General features: G+C 42.7%; 2 protein-coding genes across 2 annotated transcripts; both read right to left on the bottom strand.

The window, feature by feature from the left end:
* Positions 1-405: 405 nt before the first annotated feature.
* ppp1r27b (protein phosphatase 1, regulatory subunit 27b) lies at positions 406-3,389 on the bottom strand. The gene is given in 4 exon segments (XM_088419934.1): positions 406-1,014; positions 1,191-1,341; positions 2,927-3,049; positions 3,052-3,389. Coding segments are annotated over 4 exon segments (486 nt in total). The 5' UTR covers positions 3,140-3,389; the 3' UTR covers positions 406-890.
* A 558-nt stretch (positions 3,390-3,947) lies between these two features.
* p4hb (prolyl 4-hydroxylase, beta polypeptide) lies at positions 3,948-16,745 on the bottom strand. Its single transcript, XM_088420001.1, has 11 exons — positions 16,405-16,745; positions 12,912-13,118; positions 11,779-11,912; positions 11,491-11,628; positions 8,507-8,611; positions 8,301-8,426; positions 8,021-8,221; positions 7,681-7,801; positions 6,933-7,114; positions 6,477-6,608; positions 3,948-5,191 (listed from the first exon to the last, which is right to left on the bottom strand). The coding sequence occupies exons 1-11, from the start codon at positions 16,541-16,543 to the stop codon at positions 5,132-5,134; spliced, it is 1,545 nt and encodes a 514-aa protein (XP_088276127.1). The 5' UTR covers positions 16,544-16,745; the 3' UTR covers positions 3,948-5,131.
* Positions 16,746-17,581: the final 836 nt, after the last annotated feature.

The following is a 17,581-nucleotide window of genomic DNA, read 5'->3' as shown; positions in this document are numbered from 1 at the left end:
ATCGCCTCATTAGCAAGCAATTGTAGACACAATGTATTGACATTTTTTTTTACATTCATAAAATATATTTAAAACTGGTTGAATTGATTGCTTTATTTAAGAGCCATGAATACTTCCACAATATAAAATAAATTGAATCCAATGGGTTTTTTTTCCCCTTAATAACCCAATGTTCTGTCCTTCCTATATGTTACAACGCTATGGCTGCTATCAAGGTAGACAGAGCACTGCCAATGCACTATACACAGCAGCCAGAGGCGGCGCCAAAGACATACTAAATTGTAATTTAAAAGAAACTAAATCAGTTGCTAAACACCCAAATTATTTGGCGGACCTTGCTGCGGACCACTAATCTAGGAACTGAATACAGCGGGATATTTTGATGAACACTTTATTTGAGAAGTACAAAAAGTAACAAAAATAAGACTATACAGTGAGCAGCATGTTAGGATGCTAGATTTGATTCAACAAAAAACATTTATTGCCGAGTGTGTCAATTGATCAGAATCCATTCATAGAATATCAACGCTTTATGACTACCATCTCTCTCAGTTAGTGTGATAGAAGATGGTAACCAGAGAGTCTCATTGAGCTTTTGTAAAGAGCCACCGTTTTGTAACATGCATTTGCGAACTGATGTTCAAATTAACGCGTCTACTTTCCAGGAGAAAAAAGTAAAATAAACAATGCATATGGAGACGGCTGCTGCAAATCCAGTTAGGAAAAAGCCACGTGTCTGGCTTCCTTTCACCAGACGCTCACGGTCACCTCCACTATTGAGACAGCTTCCCGCTTCCGGACGCCGAACCACGAGGGCGCTTCGCTTCACCCCGTCAGAACAATTTGAACAACCGCATTGGCTTTCCATCCCACGTAACGTTCAGAGGCGCTCAGTCATTTTCACCTAGACCGAACAGGCCCAGCAGTTCCTTGTTGTCCGGGTCGATGAGGTCACACGGCTTCTCTCCGCAGTCATTTTCCAGATTTGGATCGGCGCCCAGCGAGAGAAGATAGCTGAAAGAAACCAAATCGTCACCCTCATGCCTTTGCGTCAGATTCAAGTTCACAAGCGCGTGGATCCCCCCGGCCGGCTTCTCTTATACCGCAATGACATCATGGTATTTAGTAACTGGCTACGCGTTAGTGTTTGGGACTGTGATGGTGACCAACTTGGTTGCCAAGACGCTCACCGCGCAATGTGAGGGAAGCCGTCGCTGCAGGCCATGTGCAGCGGCGTCCAGCCTTCGTCGTCCCTCTGGTGGATGCTTGCACCGTAGTGGACCAACATCTCCACACACTCCAGGTTCCCAGACAGAACAGCTTCGTGGATGGCAGCCATACCTTTGTAAACACCACATTGTGAGTCCTACTCATGCTGAGCGTCGCAGACCAGGCCAAAGAAAACTGTTTCAGCATTTATTAAATATTTGTCCACAAAAAATAAACAAAGTGTTAGACCCGTTCGCAAAAATAATTATATTTGTTCACAGAACATAAAGCGTCCTTTTTTGGGTCACATTAGAGATTTGTTCACAAAAATAAACCATTCACTTCATTGTTAATAAATATTTGTCCATAAAATAATCAACAAAAAATGTCAGACTTGTTCTCAAAAAGAAATATTTATGAATACATGTGTCCACAGAAAAATGTTTAAAAAATCTAATCTGTTCACAAAATAATAATAATAATTATTATTATTTGTACACAAATAAAGAAAAACTGTTAGACCTGTTCTCAAAAAGAAAGTTATAAATACTGTAAATATTTGTCCAATAATAAAATATTCAACTTAGTGTCCTCTTTTGAGATCATGTTCGAGATCTGTTTGTAAAAACCATTAACTTATCAGAGAAGAGAAGTTGGTTCGAACCATTCAAGTATGAGGGAGTATCTGGGTTTTTAAAATAATATTGAATAACCTACTGAACATAACATTTATTTTTTGAACTCATATTTTCCTTTAACATTTATTTAATTGAATAATATTTTTTAAAGGAATTATTTTAAAGGAAAGGTTGGTTAGTTTGTTTTATCTAACATATCCCCGGAGTTACTTCAAGGTCCGTCAATACAGAACCACTGCACAGTACGAGCTAACGCGCGCACTTGGAATTGGACGCATCTTCCTACATTGGCTAGTATATCCGCAAGAAAGTAGACTACACAGATATGGTCAGATGGATCGGATTGATCAATAGTTTGCATTTTATGCAAAATCACGTTATTGGGTGTTATGTCTTAATTTGCTCGTTGAATTGATCCGCACTATTAGACAGTTCAAGCAAGCACAATTTCGATCACCCATCCCCCACATTTTACATGTACTGTATTCAATGTTCAATATTTTATTTGTATGGACATACATCAAGTTTTTTTTCAATTAAACGATGACATTGACGAGTGTTATTCAGACTGATGACCTTTTCTATTACAAGGAAATATCCGACTGCATATGAATGCATCATTGCGCACGATGACAGCCTCGTAGGCTGAGCCCACAGACGAGACGTTACTTAGCATTTTTAATGAGCTGATCCATAGTCTTTGGTTGATCATATGATTCTTTAATGGCGGTGAGTCTATGTTGGTAGCTAATGTAATGGCAATAATTTGTGATAAAGGGGTCGCGAGAAACCTAATTGAAATGCAACGACGTACCGTTCAAGGGGGGGAAAAACTTTAAATTTAAAGCTTGACTAGCATGACGTCCATGTATCTTTTTTATTATTATTTTTTAAGTGGACCTACGTAACGCACTGGTAGTGCGTGTGCGCATACAAAAAAAAAGTATGAACATAAAATCGGAGGGCATACTATCGCATACTACATCGGTTCTCCAAGTGGGGTCCACGGACCCCCAGAAGATGATCAAATAATTGCTCATATGGTTCTCCAGCGTAGGCCCGGTGGCAGTATCACTCACCAGAGGGGTAGATGGTGTCAAGGGTGACCCTTCCTGCTCGGATGAAGCGCCCAATCCTCTCCAGCTCGCCATGCCTCACTAAGTCCTGAAAAACGATGTCATTGGGGAAATGCACGCTGCGATGGGCTTCTGAGATGCCAAGCTCTTGTACTTGTCCTGGGCATAAGCACGAAGCGGCACCGCCTGAGACGCGGGGAACTGGTAGTACTTCATTCTCTTGTCAAGTTTGCTGGAGGGAAAACAGGAGCACACAAAACAACCCTCTTCGAGGTCGTTGCAGGATTTCGCCGCTACTCAAATGTGTTGAGCTGCTAGTGTGAAGGCCAGACCTCCCCACCGAGACCTCTTTATACTCTGTCAGACTATTTTAGGACGCGACAGATCAGTGACAAAAATTGGAAGACGAGTGGCTCTTGGGCAAGTGTTCCTCCGACTTCGCCAGTTAAGAGCCACGAAAGGTGGCGATGACGTCACATCGGCAGGGCTCTTCGGAAAGCACTTGACATTAAGAATTGAGGGAATTGTTCGGTGAATAAATATTGTCTACTTTGACTGGTACTAATTTTAGGAAGAGGAACGGGCTGATCTAAAACGGATTTGTAGAAGTTTATTAAGAGTATGAAGCATTAAAGGTTTTTTTTTTCCTTTACAGAAGACGAGGACTTAAGCTATTTCAAAAGTAACCATTATTTTAAAAACATTAGCTAATAGGACAGCTAATGAGAACAATTTAACAGCTGAATATTGCGGTTTAAAGCAGTGAATAGTTTCTAAACATCCAATTTTATTGCAATCAGGATAAAGAGATCTGTTATGTACTATAACATGTACGCATGTCAATAACTCAGTGGACATCTTAGTTAACCTGACCTGGAGAACGGCACTCTCCTAAGTGTCATTCTAATTGTAATTACGTCATTTACAATAAATCACCTAAAATACATTTTAAACGTGCAGAATACTGTATCATTTTAGACTATTGCGGAATATTGTCAGTTCAATCATAGACTGTAGACAAAGGTTTAGATTATTTTTTTGTTTATTGGCCACCATTTCACATTTCTGCATCAATCTGGATATGATGGAATGCTTTAAGTATCCCTCAGTGTTGTACAGATGTCAATTGTATCGCCTCACTCCACTCATGCCGCCACCTACAACACACACACACACACACGCGCACGCACGCACGCACACACACCCACGCGAAAATGAGCAGAGAGGGATACAGAGGGTACAGTATGGGTGAGGGATGGTGCTGTGCAACTGCTTCCTCCCCGAATCAGATCAACGAACACAAGTTTCGGAGCAACCTTAAAACGTAGCAAACCTTGTCGGCTTTAGTAACCACAAAGAATCTCCAAAGAGGCATGAAACAGTGCGACTTTTCAGAACTGGCTCCCAACGAAAAACATCCATGGCCTGAGTGCGTGTCCAAGTGCCAACTCTGCCCCAACAAGGCCAACTGGCTACAAATGGGCACAATGGTCAAACATTAAAAAAAAAGTCCTAAATAAAAACAAAAAACCTCAGTTGAAGCAATTAAATAAAACAACCCCCCAACCAACCAAAAAAATAAAAAGTTAGCATTTGTTCCTTTTAGAAAATGGTCAGTAGTCCCCTGGTGAAACGGAGTAAATTTTTTTTTTTTTTTTTGGGGGGGGGGATGAAAAAGACTCCACCACCACCACCACCAACACAGAAGTCTGGTTGTACAGATATTGGTTTTAGCTACACGAGACAAAAAGGGAGAGGGGGCTTTTTGCTACACTGTGAGGGATCATTTTAGTGAAAAATATTCCGTCCCCTGAGAGATCAATCTTTATAAAAGCTATCAAACTAAAGTCTTAGACTAAACTCGAGAGAGCACATGGTCTCCTGATGGATGCTAAGGTTGATAGGAGCCCCCCCCAAATAAAAATGCAAAGGCGATCTCAATGATAAACAAAAGTTGGCATGGCATTTGCAAAGGGATCAGCACCTTCTTGGAGGTGGTGTGCTGGTCTGTGTGCCCCCTCCCCAAAATAGAGCGAGGCCCGTCTGAATAAAAGAAAAGTGAATAGTTATGCTGACTGGCCAAATAGCGGGCAGCTAGACAGGAAAGGGACCTAAACGTTTCTGTACAGGGACTTGGTCTATGTAATGAGTGAAGGTAGTGTATGTGACTGGTTGGAGGGGGCGGAGCGGGACTCTTCCACCAGCTCTTTACAGCTCGATGTGTCTGTTATCCTCGCCGTCAGAGTCCTCGTCCTGACCGTCCAAATCCTGGAAATGACACGCACATCAAACATTTAATCATGAACGCCACAGAAACCGTAAATTGATACGGTGAGGATAGGATGGCAGGAGAGAGACAAAGCTTTTGAAAAATTGGGTGCTGAATATTAGTAGACAACCCTGAGACATGACATTTTGGACTTGCATAGCCATTGCCAGTCAGCCGGGGTGGGGGTGAATACTGGTGTTGGCTGCGCTCACCGCACGTGTGCCACTGCATGTTTAGGTCTCGACGGGCAAAACCCAGTAAACGCTTCTTAACAGCTGTAAAAGCTATTTGTGGACATTGGCAAGCTGCGCTGGGATTGGACTTCTGAGAAGGAGGTGTGCTACATTTTTTTTTTTGGGGGGGGGGCAAGAATAAACTTTGATTCCGTTCACATTGGACTTGTAATGCCCATTATCCTGAAGTATTAACGCCTTTAATCATTAAAAGACTTCTACTTAAGTAATTCATTGCCGATATTTTTATATGTCTGCATCTGAACATTTAATCTTCAATACTGTACATTTACACCCCCCCCCAATCTGAAATTGAAAGAGTCTCAAAATGGCCAACAATTAAATGCCACTATTCCCATAGACATTTCTCAACATTGGCTATAATTTTCCTGTGCTGGAAATGGCATGATTTCCCCATGCAGACCACAATGCAAAAATGTACGGCAGGTTCATTAAAAACTAAATTTTCCACAAGGCTGGGATTGACCATTTCAGAATGTACACCTCCTCCATCCCAAAGTCATCATACCACCACCCAAAGTGGGGATATTTTATGATACAAAAAGCATACCAATTGTTCTGAGATTGTCTGTTCTTTACCTACATAATCAAAATATTAAATACACTCAAATTCGATCCGGGACATTTGTTTCATGCTGCGGCGTACAAGACCCTCTTGTGTTATTGTTAAGCTCTATACAGAGTTTTGGGGAACGGCCTTCTTATACCACATTGGTTGTGGTGCAGGAGCTTATTTAGGGTCTTCATAAAAAGGGGGGTGAATCCATACATCGCAGCTATCCCAATTTATCCCTCACTGTTCCTGGAAGCCTGCTTTTGCTCAGTCCCTGGCAGTGTTGTGCAGCTCCACAAAGTGGCCATTCTGATTAAGTTCAATTTATTTACGGGTAACTCTACCCAAGAGGCCAAATAAGCGGGATTGCGCGCCGCATTTCACGTCCTGTCGCATTCTCCGCACCCCCAACGCGCAAATGACAGTCAGTGTTGTGGAATGGTATAAACAAAGATTCTACGAAGCAGCGAATCTCACCTCTGCATCAAAGTCGTCTTCATCTTCGTCGTCATCGTCATCTTCTCCGGCGGGGGCGCCTCCTTCCTTACCACCACTCTCCAAGAATTTGGTGAGGCCTTCCAGTGTTCGCTCCCCATTGTAGTCAATCACCTATTCAAATAACAGATTTTTTTTTTTTTTTTTTTTTTATAAATGTGAACGATCGACACGCTCAGATGTGCTGTAATGAGTGTCAATGGAGCTCTCGCGCATTGCTTGATTCCTCAGAGATAAACTTCGAGCTGAAGTGAAAAATGCCCCACTCAAAAGTAACAAACATGCGGATGAGCGTGAGGTTAGCGGTCTCACGTCGCTGAATCAAATTGCACCAATGACGTCTACATCAAGAGTTTTCAGCTGCACGAGAAACTACACAAGATTTCAGTGGGTGTAATAAAAGTTCACAGAAAATTGTTAGACGACTGAGTGAAATACCTTGCGTTCTTCTCCCGCAGGGAAGTATTTCAGAGTGGGGAAGCTGTGGACTTTGACGGCCTCGACTTCATTGGCTGTGGAATCCATCTTGGCCACGACGATGTCATCACTGTCCTTGTATTTCTCTCCCAGCTTTTCCCAGATGGGATTCAGCTGCTTGCAGTGGCCACACCAAGGGGCGTCTGCAAAAATAGCAGTTACAAAATCATGGGTATTTCGGGTGTCTTTGAACAACAAGCCAAGAAACAAAAGGGATGTTCAAAACATGCCTTTTGAGACAAATGGACTCCATTTGCTGGAAATCCAGTCACCATTTGTCATGCGCAGCCAGAAAAACAAATGGCGCTGATGTTTTTAGTTTGTTTGAGCAACACCCCATTCACCTGTGAGCTGGTCAGAAGCTGAAAGACAGCTGATTAAAAGACCACTCCAAAAATAGCACACATTTGGATGGGAATCACTGACGAATAATCCAGCCGCTATTTTTGCAAAGTTCTTTTTAGCATCCGCGTCTGGTAACAATTCGAAGCAGAAGGGGAAGTCATGAGCCGCTAAGCATGACCGTCTACTATTGGACATGAAAAACACTTAAAAGGGATGCAGCGGAAGGGCCATCACAAAGTGTGTCGAGCTACAACCGGAGATACTTTGACAGGTGACCCATTTGGCCACCACGTTGCTCAAAAAGCAAATGCAATTTGCGCGTGACACCAAATTAAAAATGCATTAAAAAAGAAAGAAATCTTACAGAATTCAACAAAGACATTTTTCTTGGGATCAAAGGCGACTTCCTCAAAGTTCTTGCCAACCAGGACCTTGACGGGGGTTTTGTCCCAGTCTTCAGGGATGTCTTGGCTCATCAGGTGAGGCTAAGGGGAGGAGACATGACAGTCACCGCACATACTACATCCTGCTTGTAAATGATTATTTCTGTGAAAAGCTTGTCCAGGCTGAGCCATTGTGCTTAGCAGTCACCAGCCCCTGTCGTACTTTGCAGGATTCTTAAATCCAACCCCCTTGTTTATAGTTAAAGCAATTTATGGAGCTTGTGACTTCCATCTTTAACTATGTAACGAGAGTTGCGTTACCTTCAGCGTGCCCTCAATAAATTGCGTGCAGAATGCAACAATGCCCTCTGCGGTGATAGCGTTGCTCTCTGGCTTGTACTTGGTCATCTCTTCCTCCAAGGTGATGAGGCGGATTGCAGGGCACTCTTCTTTCTTTAAGCCAAAGAACTCCAGGATTCGCTGGTTGTCATCCAAATTGCTGTCGATAAAAATGAAGAGGATCTGGACCGGGGTGGGGGAGGGTCATATTAGGAACTCATCTTTGCTCTATGAGTGTGGCGCATTGGGAAGGTTGACTTACCTGCCCTTTAAATGACTCCGCAGCTTTTTTGAACTGATCCATTTTCTCCTGGAAATCTGAGGCTGCTTTTGGCAAAAACATGAGAATGTGGGATTTGATCTCACCCCCAAAGATTTTAGGGGCAGTCTGTGGATAATAAGGTACAAATTAGATCACTTGCCGGACTTCACGGTACAGAAGGCGAGGTTCTGGACCCCACCAATTACCTGCTCAGTGAACTCAATGACGAGAGGCAGCTGGTTGGCTTTGACGAAAGACAGGATATTGTCTTTGGTAAGGTCGCCGTCAAAGGTGTTACGCCCCTCATCAAACTTAAACAGACAAGATATACACAGGAAGTCACAAAGAGACAAAAAGTGGGAGTACACATTTAGTCACAACTGTGCAGGCCAACAATTGAGATTTACCAGACACTATTTCCCAATCTCTCGATCCTCCGAGATATGAGAGGGCCCAAAGAGTAAACAGTTTTGAGTGTTAAGAATAGGTACGGTCAAATTGGCCAAGCAGCGCTTCAGGGCACACAAGAGCAAAGTGCTGTTTGGCTGATGCCATGCTAGCAGTCTTGCAGGCAACGATTGGCTGTGAAATTTAAGACCCTGTTGTAATAAGCAAGTGGAAGTTCCCAGCAGCTTATTAACAGTCAGCGCTTTGGGAGACTAAATGCGGGGAAAGTGCCCACGTGACCGCAGTGTTTTTCATTAGGCTCGGGTCTTCACACGACCAGATGGTCATCAACAGGAGGGCTTGATTTGCACAGACAGTTCAGAGCCAAGCAACTTGTTCAGCTGGTGCAGAGTTTACTCTTCACTGATGATTACCAACCAAGTTTTTATCAGTGCAGAGCCATTTATACTGAACATGCAATTATCTACCAGTAATTTAGACCTTTCTACCACAGAATTACACTTAAAATCAACGTGACAATCTTAGAGACAATCCAGCTAGAGCTTTTTTAGACGATTACGTATTGTCTTGATTTAATCTAACTGCATCAGGTCAAACTTGTCAACGTTGTGATTTGACCTCTTTTAAAGTTAGGCAACAAAGTGGACAACAGAGAGCACGGTTACTGATGAAGATCTTTTACCCTATTCCAGGTTGGATGACACTGGTGATTGTTATACTGAGGCAAACAGCTCTACTGCAAATGCTGTGCTCAAGTAAATTGGAGGAAAAAGAAAAGGCCTTGAAAAATGAAATTCCGTCATAGGTCAAATGCAGAGGCGTAACAAGAGAATAATGTAGAAACTCAAATACTGTTTCTCAGACCACTGAATAAAGGCATGAGAATATAAAGGGAAAAAAAGGTCATGAATTCATGGGGGATTATGTAGCAGGTTTTTTGTTGGTTTTTTTTAAGATTTTGCATAGCTCCGATGCTTAATTTATGCTTGAACAAGAACAGTACACTTCTAATCAGGGCCAGTGAGAAATAATCATTCAAATTCATTTGTGTCACACAACTTATGTCACTCAGAGAGCAAATCTCAATGCAGGGATGTGAGGTGCAATGTGAATGAACCGGCGGTGGGCTGAAATTAGCAGTACTGACTGGATATCCTACATGGGGTCAACAGCATTAGATTACAGTTGTAAATCAATGAGCGCGCAACCAACTGACAAGTGTAGTGAAAGGGCTCACGGGACGTCACAAATGACCCATTTAAGACTCATCACTTTTCCAGATGTTCACTATTTAAACTAAGTTCAACTTAAGATGGTCTCAGTGAATTGAGGACAGAGGAAAAAAATAAAATAAGCACTCAAATTAGGTTGCTACTGTTCATGCACCCCGACAGATATACAGCGATATATCTATATATATTGGCTCCGGCCTTCCTGTGTGGAGTTTGGATGTTGTTCCCGAGCCCGCGTGGGTTCTCTACGGCTTCCTCCCACACTCCAAACACATGCAAGGCAGGTGTATTGGACATACTGAATTGTACTTGTGTATGATTGGGAGTATGAATGGTTGTCTTTGTGTGCCCTGCAATTGGCGGGCTATCAATTCAGGATGTCCCCCGCCTACTGCCCGAAGTCAGCTGGGATGGGCACCGGCAAGCCTGTGACCCCTGTGTGGATAGGTGGCTATAGAAAATGGAGATCTATCCCCAAGAACAAAGATGAAATTCCAGTGAAGCCATACTTTGCTGTTTAGTGCATATGTACCTGTGCATGTGTGACGAGTACCTGTGTATGTCTACTCGCACTACATGTTCAAAATCCCAGTGAAGAAATAGCATACAACTGGATGTTAACATTTAAAGCGTACCTTTGGGGATTCCAAATTTAGGGCTTGAAGAGTGAAGAGGCCAATATTGTAAAGTTTCATAAAAACATCTGCCGTTCCAATTTCTAAAGATAACGGTCCTCGCGAGCAACCAAATTCCTGTCAAACGAGTACGCTTTCACAGTGTCCCATACCCATGCTCTGTTCTCACCTTTCTGTGATTAATTTACATTATGAATTAATAGGTTTAGGCACTCAAGAGTAGTGTGTGTATTTGTTTTTCATTTTATTATTTTGGCACCTACAGGCCTTGCGCCATTATGTTCATAGACTGGAATCCTGTGCAAGTTGGTGCTGCCTGCTACAGCTAATAGCACCCAGACTTGCCTATCAACAATGCAACATCATAGCTAATCCTCCCGGAGACAAGAAGGCGTAAAGATGGCTGGCGCGATGGCATCTTCAGCAAGAAGCTCCTGTAGGCTCTAAGAAGCTTTCTCTAAAAAAGCCAGTGTTCAAAATAAATAAATAAATAAATCAGTCATTTTTTCCTTCAGAGCTCTGGGGGTGCACTTTTTTTGCTATCACATGCCATTTCTTGACTACTGTTCTGACCACTTCCTCAGTTGACATCAGCTATATTCTGTTAGATTTAACATAGTCTTTGAGGTGTGACAGCATGTAAGCCTTTTTCACTAGTTGATTGTCAAGGTCTGGAACAACTTACGCTGTGAACACACTATAAAAATGGACTTGACCTATCACAATGCGGCTATTGACTGATCACAAATGCAGTTTGACTAACCAATGCAGTTTTAACAGCCATGAAACCACGCTTGGTTCAGAGGGTAAAGGGGAAATCAATATATTTTGCTTAGCTTACAGTGTATATGTTGTCAACAATGACGCAAGTACATCACTTAGGCAGGTTGCAGTGAAGAGAAAAACGACCCTCACCTTCTTGAAGAGAACAACGCCATCTTGGGAGACTTCAAACTTTGTGAAGACGGCATCATCTGAGGTAACGCCAAAGGGAATGTCTTCAACTGCTTCGGCAGCTTTTTCAAAGGCCTCGGCCCCATCAGATTTCACGTTCTACGAACAGAGGTTTGTCAAAAAATTGTATCGTGACAAAACTGTCTCTTATAACTCGGAATCAAGTTGAAGCTTTTATATCTAGAGCAGTGTCCATACTTCTTGGGAAACATCGTGTGTATATAAGCTGCATTTAGAATATTCTCTTACCTTGAAGAATCCAATGACCACCACTTCATGGTCAGCTATAAGAGACTGTGCTGCAGTGACATCAGCCAAAGTGGTGACAGCAGGGCCGGTGCGCTTCTTTAGCCAGTTGATAAAGTCATCTGCTTGCCTCCCAGCTGAAACAAATTTTTTTTAAAAGAAGTTGACAAAAGTAGTTACATGAAAATTCTTCTGAATAAAACAAATAACATTTGGACTGGCACCACAAGACTTACACCAAAGACAAACACTGTAGACCTGTGTTTTATTTCTTTAAATAACATTGTTCAGGAAAAATTTAACGACTGCTACATTTTCCTGAAAATAGAGCACCCTTGTGCTGCTTTGGCAAGTATATTTCCTAAAACCTTGAGGCTTGAGAGTGCTCCAACTTTAAAATAAGACCATGGGACCGAAAGAGATTTGCGCATCGAGGTCAGGGCGTAGTGTTACTTTTGGAACACGTTGCCAGAAATTGGTCTGAACTCATGACGATGGTTTTATTTAAAAAAAGAAAAACCTGAGGCCGGCGTAGACGTGACTGCCTGCACACATCACCAAAGACTATGAAGAGACCGAGAGACTTAAACGTGTTCTCTAGCTGCTTGAGCCAAACAGACTCAAATGACTTAATGACGTTTACTTTTATTTTGAGTGCCGCGAGCTGTACAGAGAAATGGCCTGACAAGGTTTGCAGTAATGGCTGACAGTTCATAGCTTGCATGCACATCGAGTGTGGCCTTACTCCTGTCCGATCAAGGACACATACGCTAGACCAAGAATCTGCGTGCAGACAAGTATTGAGTAAAAGTGCCGAGAATCAAACGGATCGTGTGTTTCTAGCTTTACTTTACTATTAGTCAATCCATGTGAGTTTTTGCAAATTATTAATCAATTTGAAGTGTTGAGCATGGCCAGCTTGCTTAGATGATACAATGTAATGTTGAAAAAACATGTTTGGGTCTTGCCCAAAAGTGAAGATTTTGAAAATAATAGAATTCTACTGGATACCAGCACTAATTCGTAACAAACAACTCAGTTGTGTTAGGTATGAATGATGTCTAAGTTCTTTGACAGATGAGTAAAAGGTCTGAACGGTCATGACCACAGAGGAGACCAATCCGGGAAGACGTTACCAGAGTACTCCTTGGGGGACTTCTTGTCTCCTCCCTTGAAGAACTTTATGGTGGGGTATCCACGGACACCAAACTCTTGGGCCAGATCGGTCTCTTCAGTTGCATCGACCTTGGCCAGGCGGATCGCTGAACCTTCCGCCTTCAGCATGCCGGCAGCCTTGGAATACTCTGGAGCCAGAGCCTTGCAGTGACCACACCATGGAGCATCTGAAGGGGGCAACATAGCATCATATTAGCAGGTACAGCAACAAACTTGAAATTGAGCTGGAACTACAGCCCGCCTTTCATCAATTTGTCAAGTATATAGACAAAGTCGCCATTAACCTCACTGTTTAAATTAGTGATACTTCTACATTTGCGTTTTGACATTCACAGATTCACCTGTGAAATTTGAGAACATCCTTTTAATAGTTGTCCACACCTTTCAGCTGAGTTTGTTCTCAGGTTAAAGTAAACTTTGGCACCATCTTGTGGCGAGACCTTCTGCATTTTCTCTTTGGAGAAGTGTGGTAGACAGTGCTGATGTTGAGTCATCGGCCAACAAGTAAATGTAATGAATGGAATCACTTTATGAACGGATTCATTTCTTAGAAAGTTCTCTTAAGCTGTGCCACTTAAGTCCCATGAATAGTTTACACCAACACTGATTACACAACACATTTTCTAATTCATTCACATCTTATAAAAATTTGCAGACCAAGCAGGCATCCTATTGATTGATCAAAAGCAGGGGTTACCAACCATTTTGAAACCGAGAGCTACTTCTTTGGTATTGAGTAATACAAAGGGCTACCCGTATATGTGAAGACCCTGATCATGCGTCTGATTTCTCACAATAATTAATCAGCTGTAGTAAATATGTAAATCAAGTGTAATATGTAATGTTTGTGTAATATATGGATATTAGTTGGTAAAATTCCTAGACAATCACAATGTTCTATCACTTGAAAGCTATTTGTAGAACAGGTCTGTTACTCATGTGATCCTAGGGGGCTACCCGGTGCCCAAGGGCACCACGTTGGTGACCCCTGATCTAAAGACTTCTCAAACTTCAAAGTCGAAAAAAATGGCCAACAAGCCAAAAGGTGAGAGCGATATCCTATCAAATCCATGAGCCTACACAATGAGCTTACACACCTGTTTTTTTTAACTTTTTTTTTTTTTTTTTTACATAACTGCTCGTGTAACACTGATTTAGATTCTATGTATTCTTTATTATGTGTTGTATTTTGTGAAGCTATGATTTCTATTCAACGTATTCCTTACTTATTATTTATTGTTCATATTAATATGCTCCAATTGGTGCGGTCCCAGTTTCGTTGTATACCTGTGTACAATGACAAAGGCATTCTGTTCAGATGATCATCTTATACATGATGAGCTGATTATTTTAAGCAGGTGTGAAGGGCCAGGGAGACGTCGAAAATCGGGAGGGTATGGCTCTTGAAGAACCACAGTTCCCTACCCCTGAACTATACAGTAGATTGGCAGTAACAGATTATATTCTCAAATACAGCCACAGGGCTGAATGGAAGTCCTTTCCTGTATTGGGACAGCTGCATGTGAGAGCCTGTTAAATACTAAATCACAGACGTAGCAAATTTGCAACAAAACAAATGCCAGCCTTTTCAAATATATGCTTCTGAACCTAAGGTCATACCCCCCTTTACAAAACCAGCACTGAACTCTACACTTTATGCATTACTGGCACTTCGTGGTAGAAACAGAGCACAGCACAAAGTTTGCAGGGGGAGAAAAGTGATATTGGTTTACTAGTGAGAATTGCAGCAGAGATTCAGGAGGAAAAAAAAAAACCTTAAGAGACAGTCCAAACTCAATTCCATCCTAATGCACGTCGGGCGCGATGATGCGTCGAGCGATGCGATGGAGCGACATGCGTCACGTAATTACGAGTGACGCGAGAAGTTAAAAAATTTGAACTTTTGTCGCGTCAGCCAATCAGCTTCGGGAACGTTCCAACGGCTCACACAGGGGGCAGGAATGAATCATGGCGGCTGCTTTGCGGTTACCAGAGCTACCCAACAAGCCAGCTGAGCTAATACAAAAACAGAGCCAAGCAAGAGCACTCACCTGACTTGTAGAAAGGCGGAAGGGAGAACTTGGGACAACTGGTACATGCAGTGTTTGCTTCCTTTTTTAACAGCTGTTGAACCGTAGTTACTGTGCTAAGCTAACGATAGAGCAGTTCTGACAGCACAAATATTTAGCATGGTATCGGCCACTTGATTGCAACATGAGATGAGTATTGCCGTAAAACGAGGGACACGCAGTGTAAAAAAAACAAAAAAAAACAAAAAAAAAAACCACGAAAAAACAAAAGAAGAAAGGTGCTATCTGAGAAAATATTGGCTCTGCCACTTCCCGGAAAAGTGAAAGTGCTCAGCAAAGGTCTCCTTTCTGGATCCACTGTAAAGTGCACAGTAAGCGCATTCCCCTCCCTTAACACCGTTGCATGAAAAGTGAACGTCATCTTGACCTCGCGACAAAACGCCTCGCGTAGAGTGTAAACGACACGCTCCATCTGAACGCGGGATTATGACCTCGCGACAAAACGCCTCGCGTAGAGTGTAAACGACGCGCTCCATCTGAACGCGGGATTATTCCAGCCCCTGGCGGCCACTATATTAACAAGTTAATTTCAGCAAGACAAAACACATGGTGGGTAAAGTTTATTACATCCTTGATCCATACAGCATTTTGACGATTGCATGAATTGTTCTGAACGAAAGAAGATGAACCATTAACAACAATGTGACGTTTATGTGCCTGGGGGTTAAGAAATAGAAACCTGAACCTTTTGTCTCAAGCCAAATTCCAGCTTTGATTCCCATTTAAAACTATTCGCTGTGCGCGCCTTCATGAAAATTAAGGTTAAGTACACGTCAACTTAGCACCACAGCTCCACATAGCTCCCGCCCAGCTGAGAAATACGTGAGCAAACAAACCATGCTTCCCATCCTCGACTCGCTGGCTTGGCCGACCCGCGAGCAGCTGCGACTGCTCCACCGAAAGTCGCACGCAAACTAACGGGCTTCAGTAACTCATTGAATAACTCTAAACCTATTGCCAAATGCTTTCGACGTGTTTCCTTTGCAATCGCAGAGTGAAGAACGTTTAAAATTTGTCTGGCGACTTTTCACATGTACAGCAGCTTCAGCGTAACAGGACTGGGCATCATTATTTTCTACTTGACTACGTGACGTGTCGTTTGTCAAAGTCCTGACACTTTCAGAAAGTTGGCCAACGGCGAATTCGAAAGCGAACGCATGGGTGCGCGGTAATGATTAATAGGAGACAATTAGGCAGATTCCAATGCCAAGCAGCCAGTCTATGGGGCAACCTGTCGAATGTGCCTAAGTTTACCGCTAATTAAGACTGGCTAGTTTGCTAGCGCGCTAAATGACTTAAGGAAGAGAACGACGAAGAACCTCTCATCAACTTGCGAAAGTATGGCAGCGTTTGCAATACTTACAGAATTCTACCAGGAGGTCGGGGTGTGCTTGGAGAGCCTCGTCAAAGTTACTCTTCTTCAGGACCAGAACGTCATCTTCCTCGGAGAGCTCAGCCCGACTGGCTACAGCTAACGTGCACAGGATGAAAAACTTCAACATTGTTGCCTCCCAGTGCTCTTCCGCAGAAAACAAAAAGTACGGCAGAGGTTTGCGGACTAGCGTTTAGCTGAAAACTTGAGTCTTTAAATCTGAACGGTGTTTTGTTGCCCGGTGTTGGAATTAGTAGCTTAGTTGAGCTGCATCTATCGCTACTAACGTGGCAGTACAAGCAGAAACCAGAAGGGTCAGCTGTAGCGCGCATGCGTATTTATCAGGGCCTAAGCAGTTCGTGTTGAATTGTGACTGGACCGCAGCTGCACGCACCTGGAAGTGAAAGCTACGTTCGTCACCGTGATTGGGCACATCTCAATTCACCGAACGCAATCTCAAAAGGAAGGAACAACAACTGCACTCTAGCGAGTGAAGCCGCGGATCGGCCATCTTACGTTGCCCCCACGCCTTCCAATCTGTTCAGTTTTCGATGACAACAAAACAGTAATCGTTGCGTGTTTTATGCCAACCTCCGCGCGTGGCATAATGAGGGCATCTTAAAAAACGAAGTTCGTTGTTTGCACTAACCATTCACAGTACAAAAAATCACAATTATTACACAGAGTTTAGCTTTACAATTTGGAGCTAAGTTGTTGGCTTTGTTTTTTTTTCTTTGTTGGCGGACTGTGTCATTTTTGCCGGGGAGAAATTGAATAACGTGGAAAAAAACCACGGAAAAATTAATGGACTTTGAGTACGGCAAGCGGTAATGTACGATTGCCGCCGGTGGCTTCATTTCTCGACTTCTTGCTCTTCGTTTGCATGTTAGCGCCGCCCACTTCGATCCCATCAGAGACGAGTTACCAAGTATAGAGGCAAACATGACTTACAGCCGCTGTACTAACTATCCATCTAATTTCTATAGCCTGACATTTTACTGGAAATAGTTTGACACATTAAGGCACACCTTTTTTGAGCGTTTACTTATACGAAGGGGGTATAACACATTTTAAGCCTAAGGAAAAAACTATTGGGATAAAATATTTTGAACATTTATTTTTCAACGTAGTCCCTGTCAACACTTTCTCTTCAGTGTAGAACTCTTTT

Source organism: Hippichthys cyanospilos, chromosome 7, assembly GCF_059441005.1.
Source record: "Hippichthys cyanospilos isolate Australia breed blue-spotted pipefish chromosome 7, RoL_Hcya_1.0, whole genome shotgun sequence".
Taxonomy (NCBI): Eukaryota; Metazoa; Chordata; class Actinopteri; order Syngnathiformes; family Syngnathidae; genus Hippichthys; species Hippichthys cyanospilos.
This window is presented reverse-complemented; position numbering and strand designations above follow the sequence as displayed.